The 22613-nt window shown below is 44.9% G+C and overlaps 1 protein-coding gene across 9 annotated transcripts in view; it reads right to left on the bottom strand.

The window, feature by feature from the left end:
• EML1 (EMAP like 1) overlaps positions 1-22613 on the bottom strand; it is a 190830-nt gene that overhangs the window by 101526 nt on the left and 66691 nt on the right. For 5 of the 9 annotated variants that reach the window (XM_068254678.1, XM_068254672.1, XM_068254673.1 and 2 more), the window contains exons 2-3: positions 12742-12924; positions 3888-3917 (exon numbers count right to left, since the gene is read on the bottom strand). In XM_068254678.1, the coding sequence (XP_068110779.1) occupies positions 3888-3917; positions 12742-12924 (213 nt within the window). The remainder of the gene's footprint in view (positions 1-3887; positions 3918-12741; positions 12925-22613) is intronic. The other 4 variants (XM_068254674.1, XM_068254680.1, XM_068254677.1 and 1 more) reach the window with 1 other exon arrangement.

Here is a 22613-nt window from a genome sequence, read left to right as displayed (position 1 = left end):
GCCCCTCCCAAAGTATCTTTATGTGATCTCCCCATCCCACTTACCAGAATAACAAACCTTGTAATCATTGCTGGCTGAAGCTCTCTGAGGGATGTGTCTTCACTCCGCCTCCAATCCCTCTGCTGAATAGACAGATCGCCCTGGCAACGCTGAGTCACTTCAGCAGAAGAGGGGGCAGAGCGAAGGCACCTGCCTCAGAGAGCTGCAGCCAGCAATGATTGCATTTGCCAATGACTAGAGATAAGCAAGCTTAACTGCTCTTTGTACTGAAAATAAAGATTTTTAAACACAGGGAATGTGTGGGAATTCTTTCAAAATGTTTTTTTATGTAACTAGTTACTGACATTTTAGTTTTGTAAGTATAATCCCAATTTAATCTCCCTGGCGGTAAGCCCGACAATGTCGGGCTAGCTGCCGCAGGGGATCACATGGCCCCGGGAGGATTTTTTTAATAAAAAGTGTATTACATGGTTTGGTTAAGCTAGCACCTCGCTAGCTAACCATGTGCCCAAAGTCCCTCCGGTCCCCACCGATCGCCCCCAATCACCGGCGGTATACGTACCCCCCAGGGATCCCGCGATGGCGCAGCCTCCCAATCAGCTCCAGGCTTCGCTATGGGGAGGATCGGGACTGCGCATGACATCGATGACGTCATGTCCGATCGTCGCCATAGCGACAGTGAAGCTCATTGGAGAAGCTGCGGCTCTCGCTGGATTGCGGACGGGTAAATATTGCCGGCGGCAATCGGGGAGGTGTCAGAGAGGTGCCGGGGGGACTTGGGACACATAGTTAGCTAGCCTAGTGCTAGCTAACAAATAGAAAAAACATTTTTTTTTAATTTAAAAAAAAATCCCTCCCGCGGACGCAGCCGAGGGAGCCAGGGAGGTTAAACAATACCGGTTGCCTGGCAGTCTTGTTGATCTTTGGCTTCAGTAGTGACTGAATCGCACACCCGAAACAAGCATGTGGAAAATCCTGACATTTTTGCCAGAAACACCAGATCTGCATGCTTGTTCAGGGTCTTAAGCTGGCCATACACTAGGCCGATTACCCGCCGATCGACAGCAGATTCGATCACTGGGATCGAATCTGCTGTCACATCGTTCACGCTACACTTCAATCTATTTCGTCCCGAAATAGATCGATCCCGTCGATCGCTCCATGCGGAAAATTACCGATCGCCCGCGGGTAGGGAGCGCATCGCTAGCGGCGTACGATTGACACAGGTATACATTACCTGAAGCTGGCTCCTGGCATCTTTTCCACATCACCTCCCGGCTGGCATCTTCTCCCCATCACGACATCCAGCATCCGTGTATAACTTCCTGTGTCACTGCAGTGACAGCGGAAGTACAAATAGAGGAAGCTCTATTTGAACTTCCGCCGACACTGGAGTGACAGAAAGTTATACGCGGATGCCGTGATGCGGAAGGTAATGCGGAGAACATGCCCGCCGTGAGCCGATGCGGAGAAGATGCCCGGGACCAGGCTTCAGGTAATGTATGCGCGGGGGGGGGGGGTTCAGGCGACAGCGGCAGCTCAGCAGATGGTGAATCGGTTTCAGGCTGAAATCGATTCACAATCTGTTTGCAGTAAAGGCGGCCATACGATCCCTCTCTGATCAGATTCGATCAGAGAGGGATCTATCTGTTGGTCGAATCTGGTGGCAAATCGACCAGTGTATGGCCACCTTAAGACTGAAAGTATTAGAGGCAGAGGATCAGTAGGACAGCCAAACAATGTGCATTGTTTAAAAGGAAATAAATATGGCAGCCTCCATATCCTTCTCACTTCAGTTTTCCTTTAAAAAGTAACACTACAAAAGCTCCCCAAGATCCCTGCCTAGCGAAGAGGTCAAACGCCAGACTCTCCCGTACAGAGATGAACCCAACCAGCTGTCAGAATGAACAGGGCTGAGTTTACACAGACAGCGGATGTTTGGATGACGAGGGGGATCTGGTTCTTTTCCCGCCAAAACCAGGGCTGTCTAGGCCCAGCTGTGTCTGGCAAGTCTGTCATGGGAACAAAGCACCGAAGAATGAGCCAATATAGAGGCAACTGACCAGGCAAGTTTCACACCTACCTTTCACCTCAACTTTCACACATCCACCTTCCACTTACAGGTATGAGACGGTCATTTTAAATAATCTGAAAACAACCATGAGGAAATTGTGGAATTACAGGCATGAGAGACCGACCAACCTCCTAGCCCACAAAATACCCCCCCCCCCCTTTTATTTTCTTACACCTCACATCAGTAAAATGGAATCCAAGTGCTTGTTATAAGTTTAGCGCATGCAGACAAAGCACGGCTACATCACATTGCTACTGCTGGATTAGTGACCAATCATTTGTCTATGGCACTGCACACACTCCTGGCCAATCAAATTCATTGTTATTCACTTATAGTGGGATGAAACTTCAGATCAACTGAAAAAAAAATTAAAATAAATTATCCAATAAGAAATTATTAATTCAGCTTACCTGTCCTGTTTCTAGTGTTCACTGTCAGATTAAAGGGAAATATTGATACTGGTATCCATCTTCACGGTTGTTCTGTGATGTCCCCCACCCGCCTCCCCCTTTTCACCCAGCTCAGTGGTTATTTACGGCTTATTTTACAGATTAATGTCCCTCGCACAGCAAACATCCCCTGGACAACGGGATTACATCACTAGGTAAACTCTAAACGGAGATAGGATTCAATTACCTTCTGCTCATAGTGTCCTTATCTTATCTGAAACGGGAAGTTTCTGTTAATGCTGTTGACCGTGCACAGTTGAGCGCAGCCACACAGACCAGGTGAAAAAAAAATAAAAAAAAAATGCTGCTGCTGATTGGTGCCGATAACCCTGTGGGCGGGTGAAGGCACCACATCTAAACCAATCACACTCCCCCTTCCTTGATTGGTGTGAAAGGATTGTGACTGGTTCAGGAGCGGTGCCTTTGTTTAATATAATTTTAACTAGGTTTATTATATCTATTTTCCCTGATTTTTTCCCTCCAAACCTAGGTGTGTCTTGTTGTCCGAAAAATACGGTATATTTGGGGCAACGACTATTTTTAGGCAGTTTATTTTTGGATGTTACATGCCCTTTAAAGAGAAACTCCGACCAAGAATTAAACTTTATCCAAATCAGTAGCTGATACCCCCTTTTACATGAGAAATCTATCTTTTCACAAACAGACCATCAGGGGGCGCTGTATGGCTGATATTGTGGTGAAACCCCCCCTACAAAGAAATTCTGAGTACGTACTCTTGGCAGTTTCCTGTCTGTGAACCTTGCTGCATTGTGGGAAATAGCGGTTTACAACTGCCAAAAAAGCATGCAGCAGCTACATCACCTGCCAGCAGTAAAATGTCACCATGTGATAAATGTCAGAATGTAAATCAGGGATTTAAAACATTTACAATGGGCAAACAGTGACTAAATCATTTATACATAATTATTGTAAAAATGAAGCACTTTTTTTTTATTACAGTATTTTCACTTGAGTTCTCTTTTAAAACAAAATGCTACCTGCTTGCAGACACCCTGCACAGAAGCAACAGCCAAGCAAGTTACAGATTCGGTAAATTCTGCTCATTTTAGCAGTGACATTTTTAGAAAGGGAAACCCCCTCTTCATGCAGCAGGCATCTCAGCGCACACTGGCGTCCTGGCGCACGAGTGGAATGCTATTTCTGCATATACACAAACACGCATAGCAAGACAGATCGCAGTTCATGAATTATCCAGGCAAATCCAGGCTAATCAAAACACTGTCAGGATTCTGATGGCTTCAGCTCATCCATTTTCACACAATGTAAAAAAAAACGTGCAAAATCTGCAGCATTCTGAGCAGTGCAATGGCAGTAATGGCAGGAAGAGGTCGCGCTCGTGTTACCTTTCTGTTTCTCCTTCCCAGCAGGGGGCGCTGTATAAAAACACAGAACATCTATTTTCTATACTTTTTACTATTTTAAAATGACAGAAGTTAAAAGGTCATTGCACACTGATGAAAAAAAAGCAAACTCCCCATACAAAGGTTATTCCCAGTTGAAGAAGAGTCAGAATTTGATCCCTACCGAGATCCTCTTGCTATCCGCTAGGGATGGTCAATGACCCATCCCCCTCCATCAAGCTATACAGCGGACACACATCTGTACAGGCTGCCCAGTGATGGACAAATAATTCTGTTTAGACACTAATGGCCGTCGGAGGAGTTATTTTGGCGAGACACAAATTTACCTTGATACAAGCACTACTTCACATTGTATCACAGTGTCCTATCTGCAGCGTTGTCCCATGGAAAGATACAGTATGTTAGGTGTACCCACTTACGTGAGATACTGTATATGACACTATACAATTTCTTCTTTTGAAGCAAAACAAAGTTTGCTTTCTTAAAACAGAAAGAATTTGCGATAATTCAGGTTGGAGTGCGCTTGAGATGTCTCCCAGGGCATCACTGCTGAATATATGCAAATTAACCATTGTTACCCTTAGAAGCTAAAAACAATCCAAAACAGTCTGTATGCATGTTGGATTATTATGGCTCTTTACAAATTAACAAGCTGACACATCATTGCATTCCAGCAGTTCTGGAGGTGTGTTTAGCTTCTAAGGGCAACAATGGGTAATTTGCATATATTCAGCAGTGGTGCCTGGGAGACATCTCAAGCTCACTCCAACCTGAATTATCGCAAATTCTTTCTGTTTTAAGGGCTCGTTTCCACTATCGCGAATCTGCATGCGTCCAACGCATGCAGATTCGCACATGGTATGCAAGTGGGTGGGCCTGTTTCCACTGTAGCGTTGGTGATGTGCGGTTTTTTTCAGCGGTAAAAAAACGCACAAAAGAGCCAACGAATTCGCCTGCGAGTGGAATGCATGCGAATCGCCGCTAATGTATTTAATAGTAAAAACGCATGCGTTTGTCACATGCGTTTTTACCCGCGATTTCGCGTGCGATTTCGCACCTTTTTCAATTTTATTTTGCCCTGGCAGTGTCATGGTTAATTTCGCATGGCACCCTGCCATGCGAAATCGCACGCGAAATCGCGGGTAAAAACGCATGTGGAAACGCATCCGCATGCGTTTTTACAAGCGTCGGAATGCGGCCGAAATCGCGTCGCAACAGTGGGAACGAGCCCTTAAGAAAGCGAACTTTTGTTTGTCTTAGCATCTTAGTAAGGGGGCTTGTAGGACCATTGTAGCCCCTTACACACCCCAATGAGTTCTGGGTCACCATGAGCTTGCTGGTTAGTTTGTACCTTCTTTTGAAGCAAAGGTACTTACGGATTATCCTGTCTGGAAAGTTTGGCAGCTTTTTGTTAAAGTTCTGTTTGCTCCTCCAGAAAGATCTGACCATTTTTTGAAAGCTGAAAGTCCCGGCTTTCTGTTGCACCGGGTCCCGAGTCGGTATGATGCTCAGTTCCCAAGTTATGGACTTGGCTGCAGAAAGTGCAATTACAGAAGTACGGGATGAACCCGATCAGCAGCAAACCCAGGAGGTCTTCTTCCTTCGCAGCATAAATCTGTGTCTTGAAAACCTATGTCAAGTGCCCTGCATCTCATTACAGATGAAGGAGCAGTGCAGCTCTTCACCCTCGTCTCCTCTCTGTCTTACTGGCATGGGCAGGAGACAATTCCACTGTGCTCTCTGCAGCAAAGTGCAGGGGACAACTGTCCCCCAAACCCCTCTAACTTGGGAATGGGCCATCGCATTGACCCAGTGCAAAGGAAAGCCTCGACTTTCAGCATTTCCAAAAATGGTTAGATCTGGCTAGGGCAATCAAACAGAACTTTAACAAAAAAAGCTGTCAAACTTTCCAGATTGGATAATACGTAAGTACCAAAGCCAAATACCTTTCGTTTTCCCTAGGTTATGGTCACATGATTATGCCTACAGGAAACGGTCAACTCTGATGCATGCTGGGAAAGAGATCCAACCATAACTGGTAAAGTTATCTCCCAGCATACATCTGAGCCAGTAGCATCCTGTAGGCATGATCGCGCGACCACAGCCTGAGGGGAATAAGGTTTTCCTTTCCACAGTTGTGCTTTGAAAAATGCAGGACAGTAAAAGTCAGCGCCTCAATCTGGCCTAGGCGAAGGAAGAGAAAGCATTTCACAGCTGCATTCTGGGAAGGTCATGTGACCTCAACTTAAGCAGGACGATAGGTCACAGTTTACATCCCTCGACTTGGCGGCCGATCGACCATCTGATTCGATAATTATTATGGAATCGGCTGAAAATCGGTGCAGCCAAGTGCATGACCGATCAACGACGCAACCAATTTAATGTGAAATTGGTTGCATGTATCAATTGGGCATGCTGGAAGATGTCGGGCCGTCGTGAGTGATCGGGTGGGTGGTGGTAAAGGACGAGTGATATCGGGACGAGTGACAAAACCTCCGGTGCTGTTCCCCCCATGTATAAAATGTGCCTCCCATGTGTGTATTTATACATTACCTGTCCTGTGTCACCCACGGCACGGTTCCCATCAGTCTTTTGAACCCCCCCCCCGCTCTTCCATTCGCGGTGTACTCGGTGCCGTTGGATATCACGTAGCGCAGGTATGACATCACACATGCCCCAACCGGCACGTACACCTTTAATGGAAGAGCGGGGGATTCTGAAGATGGATGGACACAGCAGGACAGGTAGAGTATAAATGCACATGGGGGGGTCACATTTATACACTGGGGGGCAGTGGCGAGGCGGCAGATGCAGCGGACCTGGCCGATTCCCGAGATATTTCATGCTGAAATTGATCAGGAATCGGCCTGCGGTGTGTGGGCAGCTGACAGATCTCTCTCCAATCAGATTCGAATAAAAGAGAGATTTGTCTCTTGGTCGAATCTGCCCATCGTCGCTAGATGTATGGCTACTACCGTGTTTCCCCGAAAATAAGACACTGGCTTATATTAAATCTTTGCTCCAAAAGATGTGCTAGGGCCTATTTTCAGAGGATGTCTTATTTTTGGGGGAAACACTGCTAATTTTCCTATACAAAATGTATATACTTAATGCCATGCTGAAACACAAGCAGCGTACACAGAGCTTGTGGTTTGCAGTTGCAGATATTGTCACTTACAAGATATGAATTCTGCTGATCATGTGGGTAAGAGTCTATTTCTTGCAGGCAGAGAACTGTCAGGCTCCCCAGAGCTGTGAGAGAATAAAGCTGAGTACACACGTACGATAACGATCGTTCGAAAACGAACGATAACGACAATCGGACCTCTTGTGGGCGCTCTGATCTAGAGAGTAATGGGGTACTGGGGGTTACACCGGAGACAATCCAAACAGTTCCAAAGCAGAGATGCTGTGTGAGAATCCATTACTGCAGGGCGGGGTGGGGGGGGGTGGGGGGTTTACTCTGAGGACCCCAATAAAGCTGATCACACACTACAATGGCTCAAGACAAAGAAAGCCCTGGACACAAAATCAGCTTTAATCAGCCCTCCGGCATCACACAATGCCTTGAAGGGGCTTAACCCTCACACAGCGTCCCTCAGACCACGCCCACGTCCATTGGCCCCTAATGAGGGCATTTTCAGGCACGGAATGTTGGTTTTGGGCTCCATACAGCTGCCAGCTTAGCTACTTCCACAACAGGGGTTACTTTTAAAATCGCTGGATGGCAAAACAAAAGGTCAGGATCAACAGGAAGCTTCACTAATCCGAAAGTCCGACAGACCGTCCCACGGAGCAGATGCAGCTCTGAGAGGGGGCATTAAAGGGGGATTCTAGACAAAGGCCCTTATTACATTCACTTTTTCTTCTAAGATTTCTCCTACGTAATATTTTCACACCACATCAACAATATGCAGTTTATACCATAAAGAAGCAAGAATATAGCAAAGAGCTAAAAAAACAAAAAAAAATTCAAAACACCATTATCATGAAATTTTTTGTTTAAATGTAATGTACATGTAAAACGCATACATATAAGATGTATGTTTCTTCCGGAGTAAAATGTGCTATAAAATTTTCTTTTCTCCTATGTTGCTGCCACTGAAGGTGGGTACACACATCAGAGAAAAGTCTTTGGAAAATGAAAGATCACAGACCAATCTTACCACCCTTAATGTAGTATGAGAGCCATACCTACACAGTCTATTTTATGGAGCTGCACTCCCCATCAGACAGAAATCTTACCCCCTTCCATGTAGTATGAGAGCCACACCTACACAGTCTATTCTATGGAGCTGCACTCCCCATCAGACAGAAATCTTACCCCCTTCCATGTAGTATGAGAGCCACACCTACACAGTCTAGTCTATGGAGCTGCACTCCCCATCAGACAGAAATCTTACCCCCTTCCATGTAGTATGAGAGCCACACCTACACAGTCTATTCTATGGAGCTGCACTCCCCATCAGATAGAAATCTTACCCCCTTCCATGTAGTATGAGAGCCACACCTACACAGTCTATTCTATGGAGCTGCACTCCCCATCAGACAGAAATCTTACCCCCTTCCATGTAGTATGAGAGCCACACCTACACAGTCTATTCTATGGAGCTGCACTCCCCATCAGACAGGAATCTTACCCCCTTCCATGTAGTATGAGAGCCACACCTACACAGTCTATTCTATGGAGCTGCACTCCCCATCAGACAGAAATCTTACCCCCTTCCATGTAGTATGAGAGCCATACTCTACACAGTCTATTCTATGGAGCTGCACTCCCCATCAGACAGAAATCTTACCCCCTTCCATGTAGTATGAGAGCCACACCTACACAGTCTATTCTATGGAGCTGCACTCCCCATCAGACAGAAATCTTACCCCCTTCCATGTAGTATGAGAGCCACACCTACACAGTCTATTCTATGGAGCTGAACTCCCCATGAGACAGAAATCTTTGCAAGATGCTGCACACACAGATGCTGTACACATGCAACAGGTCATTATCTGCAAAAGATCCGTTCCTGCAAAATGCATTCATAGTCTGATATCTGCAGATCTCATACACACCTTGTTTGTTTAACAGACATTCATCTGTAGATCAAACAATTATCTGCAGATCCGAAGATCCATCCTGGTGGATCTTATCTGCAGATAAATGTCTGTTAAACAAGGGGAGTATGAGGATCTGCAGATATCATAGACTATGAATGCAATTTGCAGGAACGGATCTTTGGCAGGAACGGATCTTTGGCAGGAACAGATCTGTTGCATGTGTACAGCATCTGTGTGTGCAGCATCTTGCAAAGATTTTTATCTGATGGGGAGTTCAGCTCCATAGAATAGACTGTGTAGGTGTGGCTCTCATACTACATGGAAGGGGGTAACATTGGTCTGTGATCTTTCATTTTCCAAAGACTTTTAACTGATGTGTGTACCCACCTTTACAGTAAGTAGTAGAAATCAGACAGAACCGACAGGTTTTGGGTTAGTCCATCTCTTCATGGAGGATTCTCAGCATGGCCTTCATTCTTTATAAAGACACTACATGAGGCCTGGAACCCACTACAAAACGCTATCACTAATCGTAATCGCTAGCGTTTTGTATGAGCAGTTTGTAAGCGATTCCATGAGCGTTTTAGGAAGCGATTTTAGAAAGTGTAATCAATTTGCCAGCGGTTGTGTAGCGATTAGTGTTTTAAAGTCTGATTGGTCCTTTCATTTATTTTTAATTCTGTTACAGTGTACATTAACTTGCTAGCAAAATCGCTCCGTGCAAGTTTTAATGAGCGGTTACACCAGTGATTATATACATTGAAGCGCTAACGCTAACAAAATGCTGCATGTCCTGCGCTTGCGATTTTGGGAATTGCAAACGCTCCAGTGGAAGTTGGCACATCCGTTAAAGGGGCACTATGGTTAAAATCTTCTATTTTAGTCACTTTAACATAAATATTTGTTTTTGGAGCAATATTATTGACATTTAATGTGGCTGATTGTTTTTTTTTTTTTTACACTGGCAATAAACATTTATTGCTAATGAGTCACGTCAGAAGATTTACCTTACTGACGCCAAATCAGCATAATCCATTTCGTTGTAGGAGGCATCTGACGTTTGTCGTTTTTCCGTTTGTTACCCCGCCCCTCTGGTCAGCTCAGTTAGGATTATTCCAACTGTAACTGCACACTTTGTGCAGTTACTGACATCTGTGCAGCCACCGTACAGTGCAGAACGGCGCCGTACGGCTCTATTCTTTCACGCTGAGGACCCCTAATTTGAAGCTGGCACAGCGACGGACACCTATTGTTGTCCGTTGCTGTGGTAACCAGCCATCGGCTTTTGAAGTGCGCACTCTGCACGGACAGCCGCTGCGTAAGTATTGCAGACACAAGCGCTATTGCTGTGTTCTGCGCTGTACAGCGGCTGCACAGATGTCAGTAACTGCACAAAGTGTGCAGTTACAGTTGGAATAATCCTAACTGAGCTGACCAGAGGGGCGGGGTAACAAACGGAAAAACGACAAACGTCAGATGCCTCCTACAACGAAATGGATTATGCTGATTTGGCGTCAGTAAGGTAAATCTAAGGTAAATTAATATTGCCAGTGTAAAAAACAAACAATCAGCCACATTAACATTGCTCCAAAAACAAATATTTATGTTAAAGTGACGAAAATAGAAGAATTAAGCCATAGTGCCCCTTTAACATTAGCTGAGCGTTTTTGGAAATAGTTCGCGTTTTCAAGCGCTCCCTAAATGCTCAGAAAAGCGCTCTTGTGGGTTCCAGCCCTGAAAAGGATTTATACAAAGATGCTGGCCATCCTTGCTGCACACTTTTTTTGGCAGTTGGATGAAGCAACTGCCATTCACTAACTGCTTCTAAAAATAAAGAAAACCTGCGAACCTCCCTCCACATAAGGAGATGGGCTAGCCCAAAACCTGTCAGTAATGTCAGATTTCTGTATTGTAAGTGACAGCAACATAGGAGAAAAGTAATTTATGGCTGATTTTCCTCTGGAAGAAACCTACTTCCTAGTTGTATGCGTTTACATGTTTCACGGTTTGTCCAATAGTGGTCCTTTCGGCCCCATTCACACTTACAAAATGCAAAACGCGGTTGATTTTTGCCGGCGTTGTGCAGGAGTGATTTTTCCGCGATTTCACGCGGAAAAATCACTGAACACTGTGGCGATTTTGGCACGATCGCGTTTAGTGCTTCTATAGCACTGAAACACGATCGCCTGGAAATCGCCAAGTAAGAACGGGCCCATAGGGTTTCATTACGCTAGCGCTTTTAAAAAAGCGCAAGCGTTTCAACGTTTTGCCAAAATCGCAGCAAAACGCTCTAGTGTGACTGGGGCCTTAGGTGGAAGATGAAAAAAATGGTCTCCTAGGAGAAAATGAAAGTTGAATAAGAGGTAAGGAGAGTTACTTAAAGGGAACCTGAAGCGAGGAAAATTATTTAAAATAAACACATGATGTAGCTGCAAATGAATATTACATACTAACCTCACCATCAGTTCCTCTCAGAAGCTCACCATTTTCTTCTTACAGTGATCCCTTCCAGTTCTGACAATATTTTGTCAGAACTGAAATATACCAGTTGCTGTCAGTTATAGATCAGCAGCTGCCAGTTACAAATGAATGTGCAAAGTAATGTCCATGTTTCCCTATGACTCAAGTGGGCGATATTACAGTTTAACAGTGTGCTGACCAGGAAGCTGTTATGGGGTAATGGCCATTTTTACAATGGAGGACGGAGAAATGTATTGATCACAGTGGAAAATGGGATACAGGAGAGGAGAAAGATTGAGTAGTAAACTACACAGGAGGCAAGTATGACCTGTGTATGGTTATTTTGACTTTATTTTCAGTTCAGGTTCTCTTTAAAGAGAACCAGAGATGAAGCACCCTCTTGTATTTTACCTTATAAATCAGTGGGGGCATGACAGTAAACACCTAATCTGCTCTTTGTTTCATTGTTCTCTGTTTAATCTGACTGTTAGCACCTCTGATAAGAATCCCCGACTGAGCACTCAGTCTAGCTTTGCTACGGAAAGATTATAGCCGAGTCTGTCTTCTGTGGTGTCTTTTCAAGCCCAAGCCTGCCCCCTTGTGGCTCTGCTATAATGACTCAGCTATAATTATTCCCTGCAAAGCCAGACTGAATGCTCAGTCTGGGATTCTTATCACAGCTGATAACAGACACTTTTAGCAGTGAGGATGAAACAGAGCACGGTAAGTGTTCTCTCTAATGTTCTTACTGATATATATGGTAAAATACACAAGGGTGCTTCGTCTCTGGTTCCCTTTAAGGAGATAAGACATCTTGGGAATGGGAGTGAATGATGCAGGTTTTGTGAAACAACCTACATCTTCTACAAAACATTTCTTGGATGATTAAACAAATACTCGATTTCCAAATTAACACCCCACTCTTTGAGTCCTATGGGAGAAAAGCACTATAGAAATGTTACTGTATTGTATTATAGATAAGAAGCCGTTTTTAACTGCCTATTTGTGCCAGTTCAGCTCTAGGGATGGTCAGTGAGATGCTAATAAATTGGAGTTGATGCAGGATTATGTAAATTTTAAGCAGTTTGAAAATGGACCAATCAAAATCCACCTTGGTGATGTTGGATTGGTTCATGTTCAAGCTGCTTACATGTGCATACAAAATTAGCATAATGCTGCATTTCCAAATTATTTGCACCTCATTGATCATCCCCATTCAGCTCCTTCCTTATAAAGAAAGCAAGTCTGGCAAGTTTGCTGATATAACCGTTCTCCTTTATTCCTTCCCCTGCTGTCTGGAGAGATCCGTGAAGCTGTAACGCACCTTTGGTGGGGCCCTTCCTGTTCTGCAGTGCCTGCTGCTCCTCTGAGGCGTTCAGCCTCCGCACGACGTCCGCCAGGGCAGATTTCAGCAGCTGGATCTCGTCCTCCTGGATCTGCACGCGTTGCTCCAGCGAGGCAATGCGGTCCGTCACCTCCATGGCGCTGGAGGCCGAGGCACTGTCATCTGAAATCAGAGGAGGGGCACAAGTCAGTGCGACGTGCATGCACCAACACAGGCAATGCGCTCAAGTCACACAGCATTGCCGCATGCGCTAAAGCAGAAAACAGCTGATTCTACTCATGTCAAATTCACAAAGGCTGTTACCTCATGAAAAACTACAATTACCGACTAGTGAGGTAAATTACCGACTTGTGAGGTAAATTACTGTAAACTAACAGACCTTGACATCGCACCCTTCCCACCCTCAGAACATCACCTGCAAACTACCCGCCCACCCACCTGGTCGTTGGCAGCGAGACCTACGCAACCTCAACCCTAGCATCCTTGCTGACCCCCTCCCTTCCCTCTCCTCCACTCTCCCCGCCGTAACCTGTCCTAATCTTGCTGCAGCTCAGTATCGCCAAACTCTCTCATCAGCCCTAGAGAAAGCTGCTCCACCAATATTCCGCCGCAACCACTTCCCTAACCCCCAGCCCTGGCGCACTACCCATACTTGCAACCTTCAGAGGAAAACACGCGCCACTGAACGGAAATGGAGGAAAACTAGACCTAACCAGGATTTCCCTACAGTACAAGACTAACCTGCTGCAGTTCCACACTGCCTTTGCTCATGTAAAGCAGGAATACTTTACCAAGCTCATCGGAGCACAAGCTTCCAACCCCCGGCGCCTTTTTGCCACTTTCAACTTCCTGCTTAAACCGACCCCCCGTTTCCTCCCTCTTTGCCACAGATTTAGCCACCCACTTCACCAACAAAATTGTCTCCATCCGTCAGGAAATATCCAATCTCCAATCTTCACCTCCCACCCCCTCCCAACCAGCTCCTCCTCCACCCTATCCTCCCTTCACCTCACCTCCTTTACGCCTACTACCACTGAGGAAGTCAACCACCTACTGCAGACTTCCCATACCACTACTTCCCCCCCCTTGACCCAATCCCTTCTGATTTACTCTAGCCTCACTTCACGGATTTGGCCCCAGTCCTCACTACCCTGTTCAACCTCTCCCTAGCCACAGGCACCTTCCCCCCAGACTTCAAGCAGACTACGGTACTATCCCTGCTCAAGAAACCCTCCCTTGACTCCTCAATACCCTCCAACTACCGCCCCCTCTCTCCCTCCTCACCTTTGCCTCAAAACTCCTTGAGCGTCTGGTTCACAAACACCTAACCCAGTACCTAAATGCCAACTCACTGCTAGACCCATTGCAATCTGGATTTTGGCCTGCCCACTCAACCGAAACTGTGGTCAATGACCTTGCCTTAGCTAAAGCTGAAGGTAAACACTCCATTCTCCTTTCAGCAGCTTTTGACATAGTAGACCTTCCCCTACTCCTCCAGTCCATGGGCATTCACGACCTCGCCCTGACCTGGCTTTCATCCTACCTCTCCAACCGCTCCTTCACAACCTCCTTCAATGAGTCCTCATCCACCCCCAACCACCTCTCATTGGGAGTCCCCAAGGCTCGGTCCTTGGACCCCTACTGTTCTCCCTATACACATCCTCTATTGGCAAGGTTATCTCCTCCATGGGTTTTAACTATCATCTGTATGCAGATGACACCCAAATCTACCTCCACACCCCTGACATATCGACCACTACCATGGACAAGGTCTCCTCCTGCCATCTCCTCCTGGATGTCCGCTAGGTTCCTGAAACTAAATCTAGACAAAACGGAATTGATGATCTCCCCACCAGGGCTGTGGAGTCGGTACAAAAATCTTCCGACTCCAACTCAGACTCCTCAGTTTATGAAACCACGACTCCGACTCCAGGTGCCCAAAATGGCTCAGACTCCTGACTCCAACTCCTCAGTTTATGAAACCACGACTCCGACTCCAACTCAGACTCCGGGTGCCTAAAATTGCCCCGACTCCAACTCCGACTCGACAGCCCTGCTTCCCACCCCGGCCATCCCTGAACCTCCCAGATGTGTATTGTCACTGTTAACCACACTACCATTCGCCCTACCACTCAAGCCCGCTGTTTGGGTGTCACCCTGGACTCCGCACTCTCCTTCATTCCCCACATCCAAAACCTCACAAAATCCTGCAACTTCCACCTTTGTAACATCTGTAAGATTTGCCCATTCCTAACCTCTGCCACCACCAAACTCCTCATCCATGCCCTCATAATTTCCCGCCTTGACTACTGCAATGCCCTTCTGTCTGGCCTCCCTATGGCCCGAATAGCCCCGCTGCAGTCCATCATGGGATAAATACAGGAAAATCGGTGGAGCCTACAGCAGCCAATCAAAATTCTCCTGTTGATTTTCAAGGGAAATATTTAAATTGCTGTCATTCCTACACTGTTAATAGCAGATGCCTCAAACCTGGTACAGTTGGTCACTGGGTGACTGGGGGTTCAAATTCAGAAAGGGGCGGAGCCGCAAACAGCCAATCAGATATTTAATTTCAATGGGAATATACAAATTGATACCAAGGACCCCAAAGCTCATAAACTTGGTCATTGAGTGACTGCATGTCAAGGTTAGAAAAAGTGGGCGGAACCAACAACTAAATATTTTACATGGGAAAATATAAACTGCAGCCATTCTTACACTGTTAATGGCAGGGTTCTCAAACTTAACACAGTTAGTCACTGGATGACTGAAATTAATATTTAGGAAAGTGGGCGGAGCCTACAACAGCCAATCAAAATGTATTTACTTTCAAGGGGAATATTTACATTGCTGCCATTCTCACTTAATGGCAGAGGCCTCATATCTGGTACAGTCAGTCACTGGGGTTTAAATTCTGAAAAGGGGGTGAGCTACAAACAGCCAGATTTGTTTAATGTCAATGGGAACATGCAGCTTATTGATGCCAAGGACCCCAAAGCTCATAAACTTGGTCATTGAGTGACTGTATGTCAAGGTTAGAAAAAGTGGGCAGAGCCAACAACTAAATATTTTACATGGAAAAATATATTCTGCAGCCATTCTTAAACTGTTAATGGCAGGGTTCTGAAACTTGACACAGTTGGTCACTGGGTGACCGGGATTAATATTCAGAAAAGTGGGTGGAGCCTACAACAGCCAATCAAAATTCATTGATTTTCAAGGGGAATATTGAAACTGCTGCTTTTCTCACAATGTTAATGGCAGAGGCCTCAAACCTGCTACGGTCGGTCTTTAATGTGGACCCAAACCAAACATTTTTTTTTAATTAAAAATGTTTAGTTGCACCACTCTGACACATATAAAGATAAATAAACACTCCTTCAAGCCTATGAGCATTTCAGTGCATGCTTTTCACCCTTCTCTTTTCATAACTAGGGTTATACAGGTGGCAGCCATTAGCAATTCCTCCATTGCCAGACACCATCTACTTCACCAGTTTGCCGGAAAAATCCCGGCAATATGAAAGGAAGGGAGGGGTTCCTCCAATAAATGTAAAATATTTTAGATTTGTCATCATGCAGCTGAAAAAAGGCTGCTATTTATTATTATAATTTAGAAAATAGATTTTATTTCTGAAATCTTGTATTTTTAATTTGGGTCCACTTTAAGTGATGAGGTTCAAATTCACTAAAGAGACGGAGCCACAAACAACCATTCAGATTTCTTTGCTGGATAAACTGCTCCCATTCACACAATTTTGATGCCATGAACCCAAAATGCTGGAGAGGGGCGGATCCACAAACAGCTAATCTGATTTGTTTGATTTCTATGGGAATGTACAAATTATTGATGCCAAGGCCCCCAAAGCTCACAAACTTGATCATTGAGTGTTTGTGTGGTAAGGTTAGGAAAAGTGGGTGAAGCCAAATACATACCCGGGCAACGCCGGGTCATCAGCTAGTAGTTAATAAGATGCTAATGGTTTTGATCCGATACAAATTTTATGTTAACTTTATGCAGCCTGGACTTGCTCTTTACTTGTCAGTATAATAAAAAAAGTGATGCTATCTGAAACATCTTGCTTCAATTTCCCTGCATTGCAATAATCCACCAGATACCGAATAAAATATTGCAGGAGGTAAAAGCCTTTGGCTGGGTTCACACATAAAAAGGTGTCCAGAGAGTTTTTGACAGTTGGCATCAGCTTTGCATGTGTTCCTATGGCTTGGTACACACATAATTGGCTGTACATTCCCGGTTCAGTTTTATATGCGTTTCTGTGGCTGTGGTCACACAGAAAAGGTGTGCGTTTCCGGTCCAGTCAGGTAAAACTGATAGAAAACCGTATGCATAACTGACAAGACAGTACAGGACTGGACATGAAATGTGCAGATTTATGTGCAAACTAGGCCTTAGTGAATTGTCATGCATTTTTTCGGTATATAACTGAACTACTAACACATGTGTGAAGATTTCAGTACATTTGGAATAAAGTCTAAACGCAGAATGCGGTATTCTATCGACCCTACATTTTTTACGAAAACCTCTTAGTGAACTGGAGCCAGTGTGCTTGCTGCGCAGTATGCTGCATGATTTCCCCACCTCTTGTGCCCCCCCCCCCCCCCCATTCGTTTAGATTGTAAGCTCCACAGGGCAGAGCTCTCTCACCCTTTTGTGTCTTGGAATTCATTATATGTTTTATTCATGAGGCCACCTGAAACCAACTACAGCACTTTGAGCGTTTAGGGAGCGTATTAACTCGCTAGGGATTTCCCTAAACGCTCTGCCAATGTAAATAAATGTAACAAATTCCACAGTAGCGATTGTGATTAGCAAAATCGCAATCCCAGGACATGCTGCATTTTGGGAGCGTTTGCGCTTGTAAAGTATATAAGTGCTGGCAAATCGCTCATGAATCGCTACACATAGCGATTTGTTTGTGATTTTACATTCTTGAAAACTTTAATAAAAAAAATAATAATTTGAAAGGACCAATCAGAATTAAAATCACAAATCGCTATCACAATCGCTGCCAAAAAGCTTACACTTTTTAAAAATCGCCAGAAAACACTCATGAGATCGCTAATTAAAAACGCTATGGATTTGTAGTGGGTTCCGGGCCTCGTGGTACTTTTGTCACTGTCATTAGCAATTCAGTATCTTGTATTCTGTATTTTGTCACCAATTCTGCATTTTGTACATTGGTGTATATACCATTGTTTGTATTATGTACCCCACGTTTGTTTCCTACTTTGTACAGCGACACGGAATATGTTGGGGTTTTATAAACGAATACTACTACTAAAAATTATTATTTCGGGAAACTGCTCTGCCATGCTGTGCGATTTCACCTTGCTGCACACATTTTTGTAGCAGTTTCCAAGATGCGGTTGACAGGTGAGTGGTTAGGGAGGGGACTGTGTGGGAGATGCCTACACGCAGCAGTCCCTGTAAAAGATGTAATCAATGATTACGTCCAACCGAGCCTCCCACCTAAATGAAAATTTATGCAATTCCTGCTAGATATGGTATGGCAGGCAAAGGGTGTATGACCGTACACGTGATTGGCCGACTACTGCCTGCTGACCAGATAAAGGTAGGAAATTGCTTTAGCTGGGAGTGGGCAATTGTGTGTGTTGCAGTTACCATTCAGTTCAGAGGCAGTGGGGGTGAAGTCCCTGGAAGTGAGAGGTTCAGGGCCCACTCGAACTTCCTTCTAGGTATCACATGCTGGTTTAGGGGCCCCTGGCCAGTGAGAGAGACTGGGGCCCCTGGCTGTCGTGCGAACCAGTGTTAGTGCACACATTTTTGGCCTGCTCTCTCACATGCTGCCCAATGAATGGAGTCACTGGCACACACATATCTGCGCAGGTGACGCGTGTTGCGGTACGAGGACGGCCGCCTGCTTGGTGCGCTGTAAAAACAGCCCTCCTGTTCCAAGAATGGAATAAAAACTGCAGCTGCAAAACACTAGAATTTCGTTGTAAGTTCCGATGCGGCAGCCAGAAACCTGATTGGCAGGCTGACCAGGTGTGGCGAAAAACACCTTCCCCAGGACTATAAACACACACAGGATCACGACAATTACCATTACAATTAAACCGTGACCTACAGAAACTAATTATGCTAATTTCAGTCGTCTGCCGAGCATGCTGGACCAGATCCAGGCAAGGCTGGGAGTAGCACAAGGTCAGGATCGCACCTGGGGAAGTTTAGGAGGCAGCCAGGTTTTCACGTTTTCTCCAAAGCTGAGAAAACTCTACAGCATATTGTCTGCAGGAACACATACTGGGACCAAGTGGACCTGAACTCTTGCACAGGACAGAAGGAAAAATATAGAGAAATGCACCCTGTATTTATATAGGTGGTTTAGGCCGTCTAACTCCCCCTCATTTGTGTCTAATCACAAACTGTAATTTGATCCCTCAGCTGTGTCAGCTGGCTGCCTCGGCAGAGCAGCTAATTTGAAAGCACAGGATGTTAACCCTATGTCTGCTTCCATGAAAGCAGGAAGTAGACACACTGCAGATTTATTGCAGGATATGTATCAGCTGTAACAAAGAAATGTTTTTCTTTAAAAGGTTATTATGCTGCTCCGTATTTTTTGGAGCAGAGAGGAATTCGATTTCAGATCCGAAAGAGGAACTGTAGTGAAAAGAACTAACATAATGAATAAAAGAGAGTAACCAAGCAGCTCGGGGTGACCCAAACCACAAGGGATGTATAGGGGACAAAGAGACCGAAAAGCCCTCCGACTAATAAGCAATGCTTGGTGAGATTTCTTAAAGGCAAATTTCACCAAGCATAATGAATAACATTTTTCTTACAATTTTCATTTATAGATTTAGTCATCTGGAATCCAGCCATGGGTTAAGCCAATGGTTGGGCCAGGAGTTGAACTCACAACCTCATGCATGGTAGGCAGAAGCAGTACCCCATGCACTTTTATATATGGCTAAGGGCCCTTTCACACCAGAGGGATTTTTTGGCGTTTTAACGCCACGGCCGAAGTTGGCGTTTTGCTAGGTAAAAGAAAGTCCATAGACTTTCATTTTACCTTTCACATCTAACTCGGCGTTTTGGAGCGTTGCGTTTCAACGCTCCCAGGAGCTTTTTCAGGGCTGTTAACAGCCGAAGTTGGCTGTTGGCGTTTCAATGATAGTCAATGGAAAACGCCAACTTCAGCGTTTTCAAAGCCTTTTCAAAGCGTTTTACAGCTGACTTGTTCACTTATTTTTATAGAAGAAAAAAAAAGGACGTTTTCATATGGGCTGTAAAACTCTTTCAAAAGGCTTTGAAAACGCTTTGAAAACGCTATGTATTGGCGTTAAGCAAAAGGCTGACTTTCAGCCTTTTCTACCGCAGCCTCTAGTGTGAAAGAGCCCTAAGTATCTAACTTTTAATGCATGCAAGCTAAGCAGAATTTTTTAGCATGTCATTGACTCTCTCTAGTAGGGATGCTGGCTCTGCATGCACACAGAAGTAAATCACTCCCACCCCAGTAACAGCTGATAGCTAAGCAAAGGGAGCTTTCACTGGTAAACATACAGAGCTGCAGAACGTGTTTAGGTAACACCAGAGTAAATCTCAATTTATGCTAATATGTGAAGTATAGGATTTGAGAAGGGCGATTTTAGTGGAAGCTGTATTTTAGCTCAGCAAAGATCTCACCGCAGTGACAGAGCTCCGAGCCTCAACGTTATCTGCAGGTCAGAGTTCAGCTAATGGAATGAAAGTCCTATAATGGCCCAGACTGGAGAGACACACACAGGAATCCTGCAAATATTTAACCAGATGCAAAGCCTCAGCTAATGGCACTGCATTTATACAGCGCAATCCTCCTGCACCTTCAGGTGTGGTGTCGCTTATTAATCGCACTTCCTGAAGAAAAGCAACACTCAGATGTGTGACATTCTCACCACGTATAATAATAGATTACATGCAGGCTGCATACAACTCCCCAGGAATCCTCTGTCTTCTCAGAGGGGGGTCATATTAGTACTGTGCTCAGGGCAAGGCTGTAACCCTTCTGTCTCAAGCTAAGTACACACTTAAGATAAAAGTATTTGGAAAATGAAAGATCACAGACCAATTTTACCCCCTTCCATGTAGTATGAGAGCCACACCTACACAGTCTATTCTATGGAGCTGAACTCCCCATCAGACAGAAATCTTTGCAAGATGCTGCACACACAGATGCTGTACAGACACAAAAGATCAGTATCTGCAAAAGATCACTTCCTGCAAAATGCATATACACCTTGTTTAACGGACATTCATCTGCCGATCTGAAGTTCCATCCTGGTGGATCCGATCTGCAGATGAATGTCTAAAAAGTTAAAAAGGAACTGTCGCGAAAATCTTAAAATTGAAAAACACATACAGGTAAGAAGTTCATTTCTTCCACAGTAAAATGAGCCATAAATGACTTTTCTCCCATGTTGCTGTCACTTACAGTAAGTAGTAGAAATCTGAGATTACCTACAGGTTTTGGGTTAGTCCATCTCTCCATAGGGGATTCTCAGCATGGCCTTTATTCTTTATAAAGACACGAGTTATACAAAGATGCTGGCCAGCCTCCCGCTTGCTGCACCTTTTTCTGGCAGTTGGACGGAGCAACTGCCATTCACCAAGTGCTTTTAAAAATAAAGAAAACCCAGAGAACCCCCCCCCTCCCCATGAGAAGATGGGCTGGTCCAAAATCTGATGGAAATGTCAGATTTCTACTACTTACTGTATGTGACAGCAACATAGGAGAGAAGTAATTCATGGATCATTTTACTCTGGAAGAAACGTACTACTTATTTGTATAAGTTTATATGTATTTAAAATTTTAATATTTTCGTGATGGAGATCCTTTAAACAAGGTGTGTATGAGATCTGCAGATGATAGAGACTATGGATACATTTTGCAGGAACTGATCTTTTGCAGATACTGATCTGTTGCATGTGTGCAGCATCTTGCAAAGATTTCTGTCTGATGGGGAGTTCAGCTCCATAGAATAGACTGTGTAGGTGTGGCTCTCATACTACATGGAAGGGGGTAAGATTTCTGTCTGATGGGGAGTGCAGCTCCATAGAATAGACTGTGTAGGTGTGGCTCTCATACTACATGGAAGGGGGTAAGATTTCTGTCTGATGGGGAGTGCAGCTCCATAGAATAGACTGTGTAGGTGTGGCTCTCATACTACATGGAAGGGGGTAAGATCTCTGTCTGATGGGGAGTGCAGCTCCATAGAATAGACTGTGTAGGTGTGGCTCTCATACTACATGGAAGGGGGTAAGATTTCTATCTGATGGGGAGTGCAGCTGCATAGAATAGACTGTGTAGGTATGGCTCTCATACTACATGGAAGGGGGTAAGATCTCTGTCTGATGGGGAGTTCAGCTCCATAGAATAGACTGTGTAGGTGTGGCTCTCATACTACATGGAGGGGGTAAGATTCCTGTCTGATGGGGAGTTCAGCTCCATAGAATAGACTGTGTAGGTGTGGCTCTCATACTACATGGAAGGGGGTAAGATTTCTGTCTGATGGGGAGTTCAGCTCCATAGAATAGACTGTGTAGGTGTGGCTCTCATACTACATGGAGGGGGTAAGATTCCTGTCTGATGGGGAGTTCAGCTCCATAGAATAGACTGTGTAGGTGTGGCTCTCATACTACATGGAAGGGGGTAAGATTTCTGTCTGATGGGGAGTTCAGCTCCATAGAATAGACTGTGTAGGTGTGGCTCTCATACTACATGGAGGGGGTAAGATTTCTGTCTGATGGGGAGTGCAGCTCCATAGAATAGACTGTGTAGGTATGGCTCTCATACTACATGGAAGGGGGTAAGATCTCTGCCTGATGGG

The sequence above is a fragment of the Hyperolius riggenbachi genome, chromosome 9, assembly GCF_040937935.1.
Source record: "Hyperolius riggenbachi isolate aHypRig1 chromosome 9, aHypRig1.pri, whole genome shotgun sequence".
Taxonomy (NCBI): Eukaryota; Metazoa; Chordata; class Amphibia; order Anura; family Hyperoliidae; genus Hyperolius; species Hyperolius riggenbachi.
This window is presented reverse-complemented; position numbering and strand designations above follow the sequence as displayed.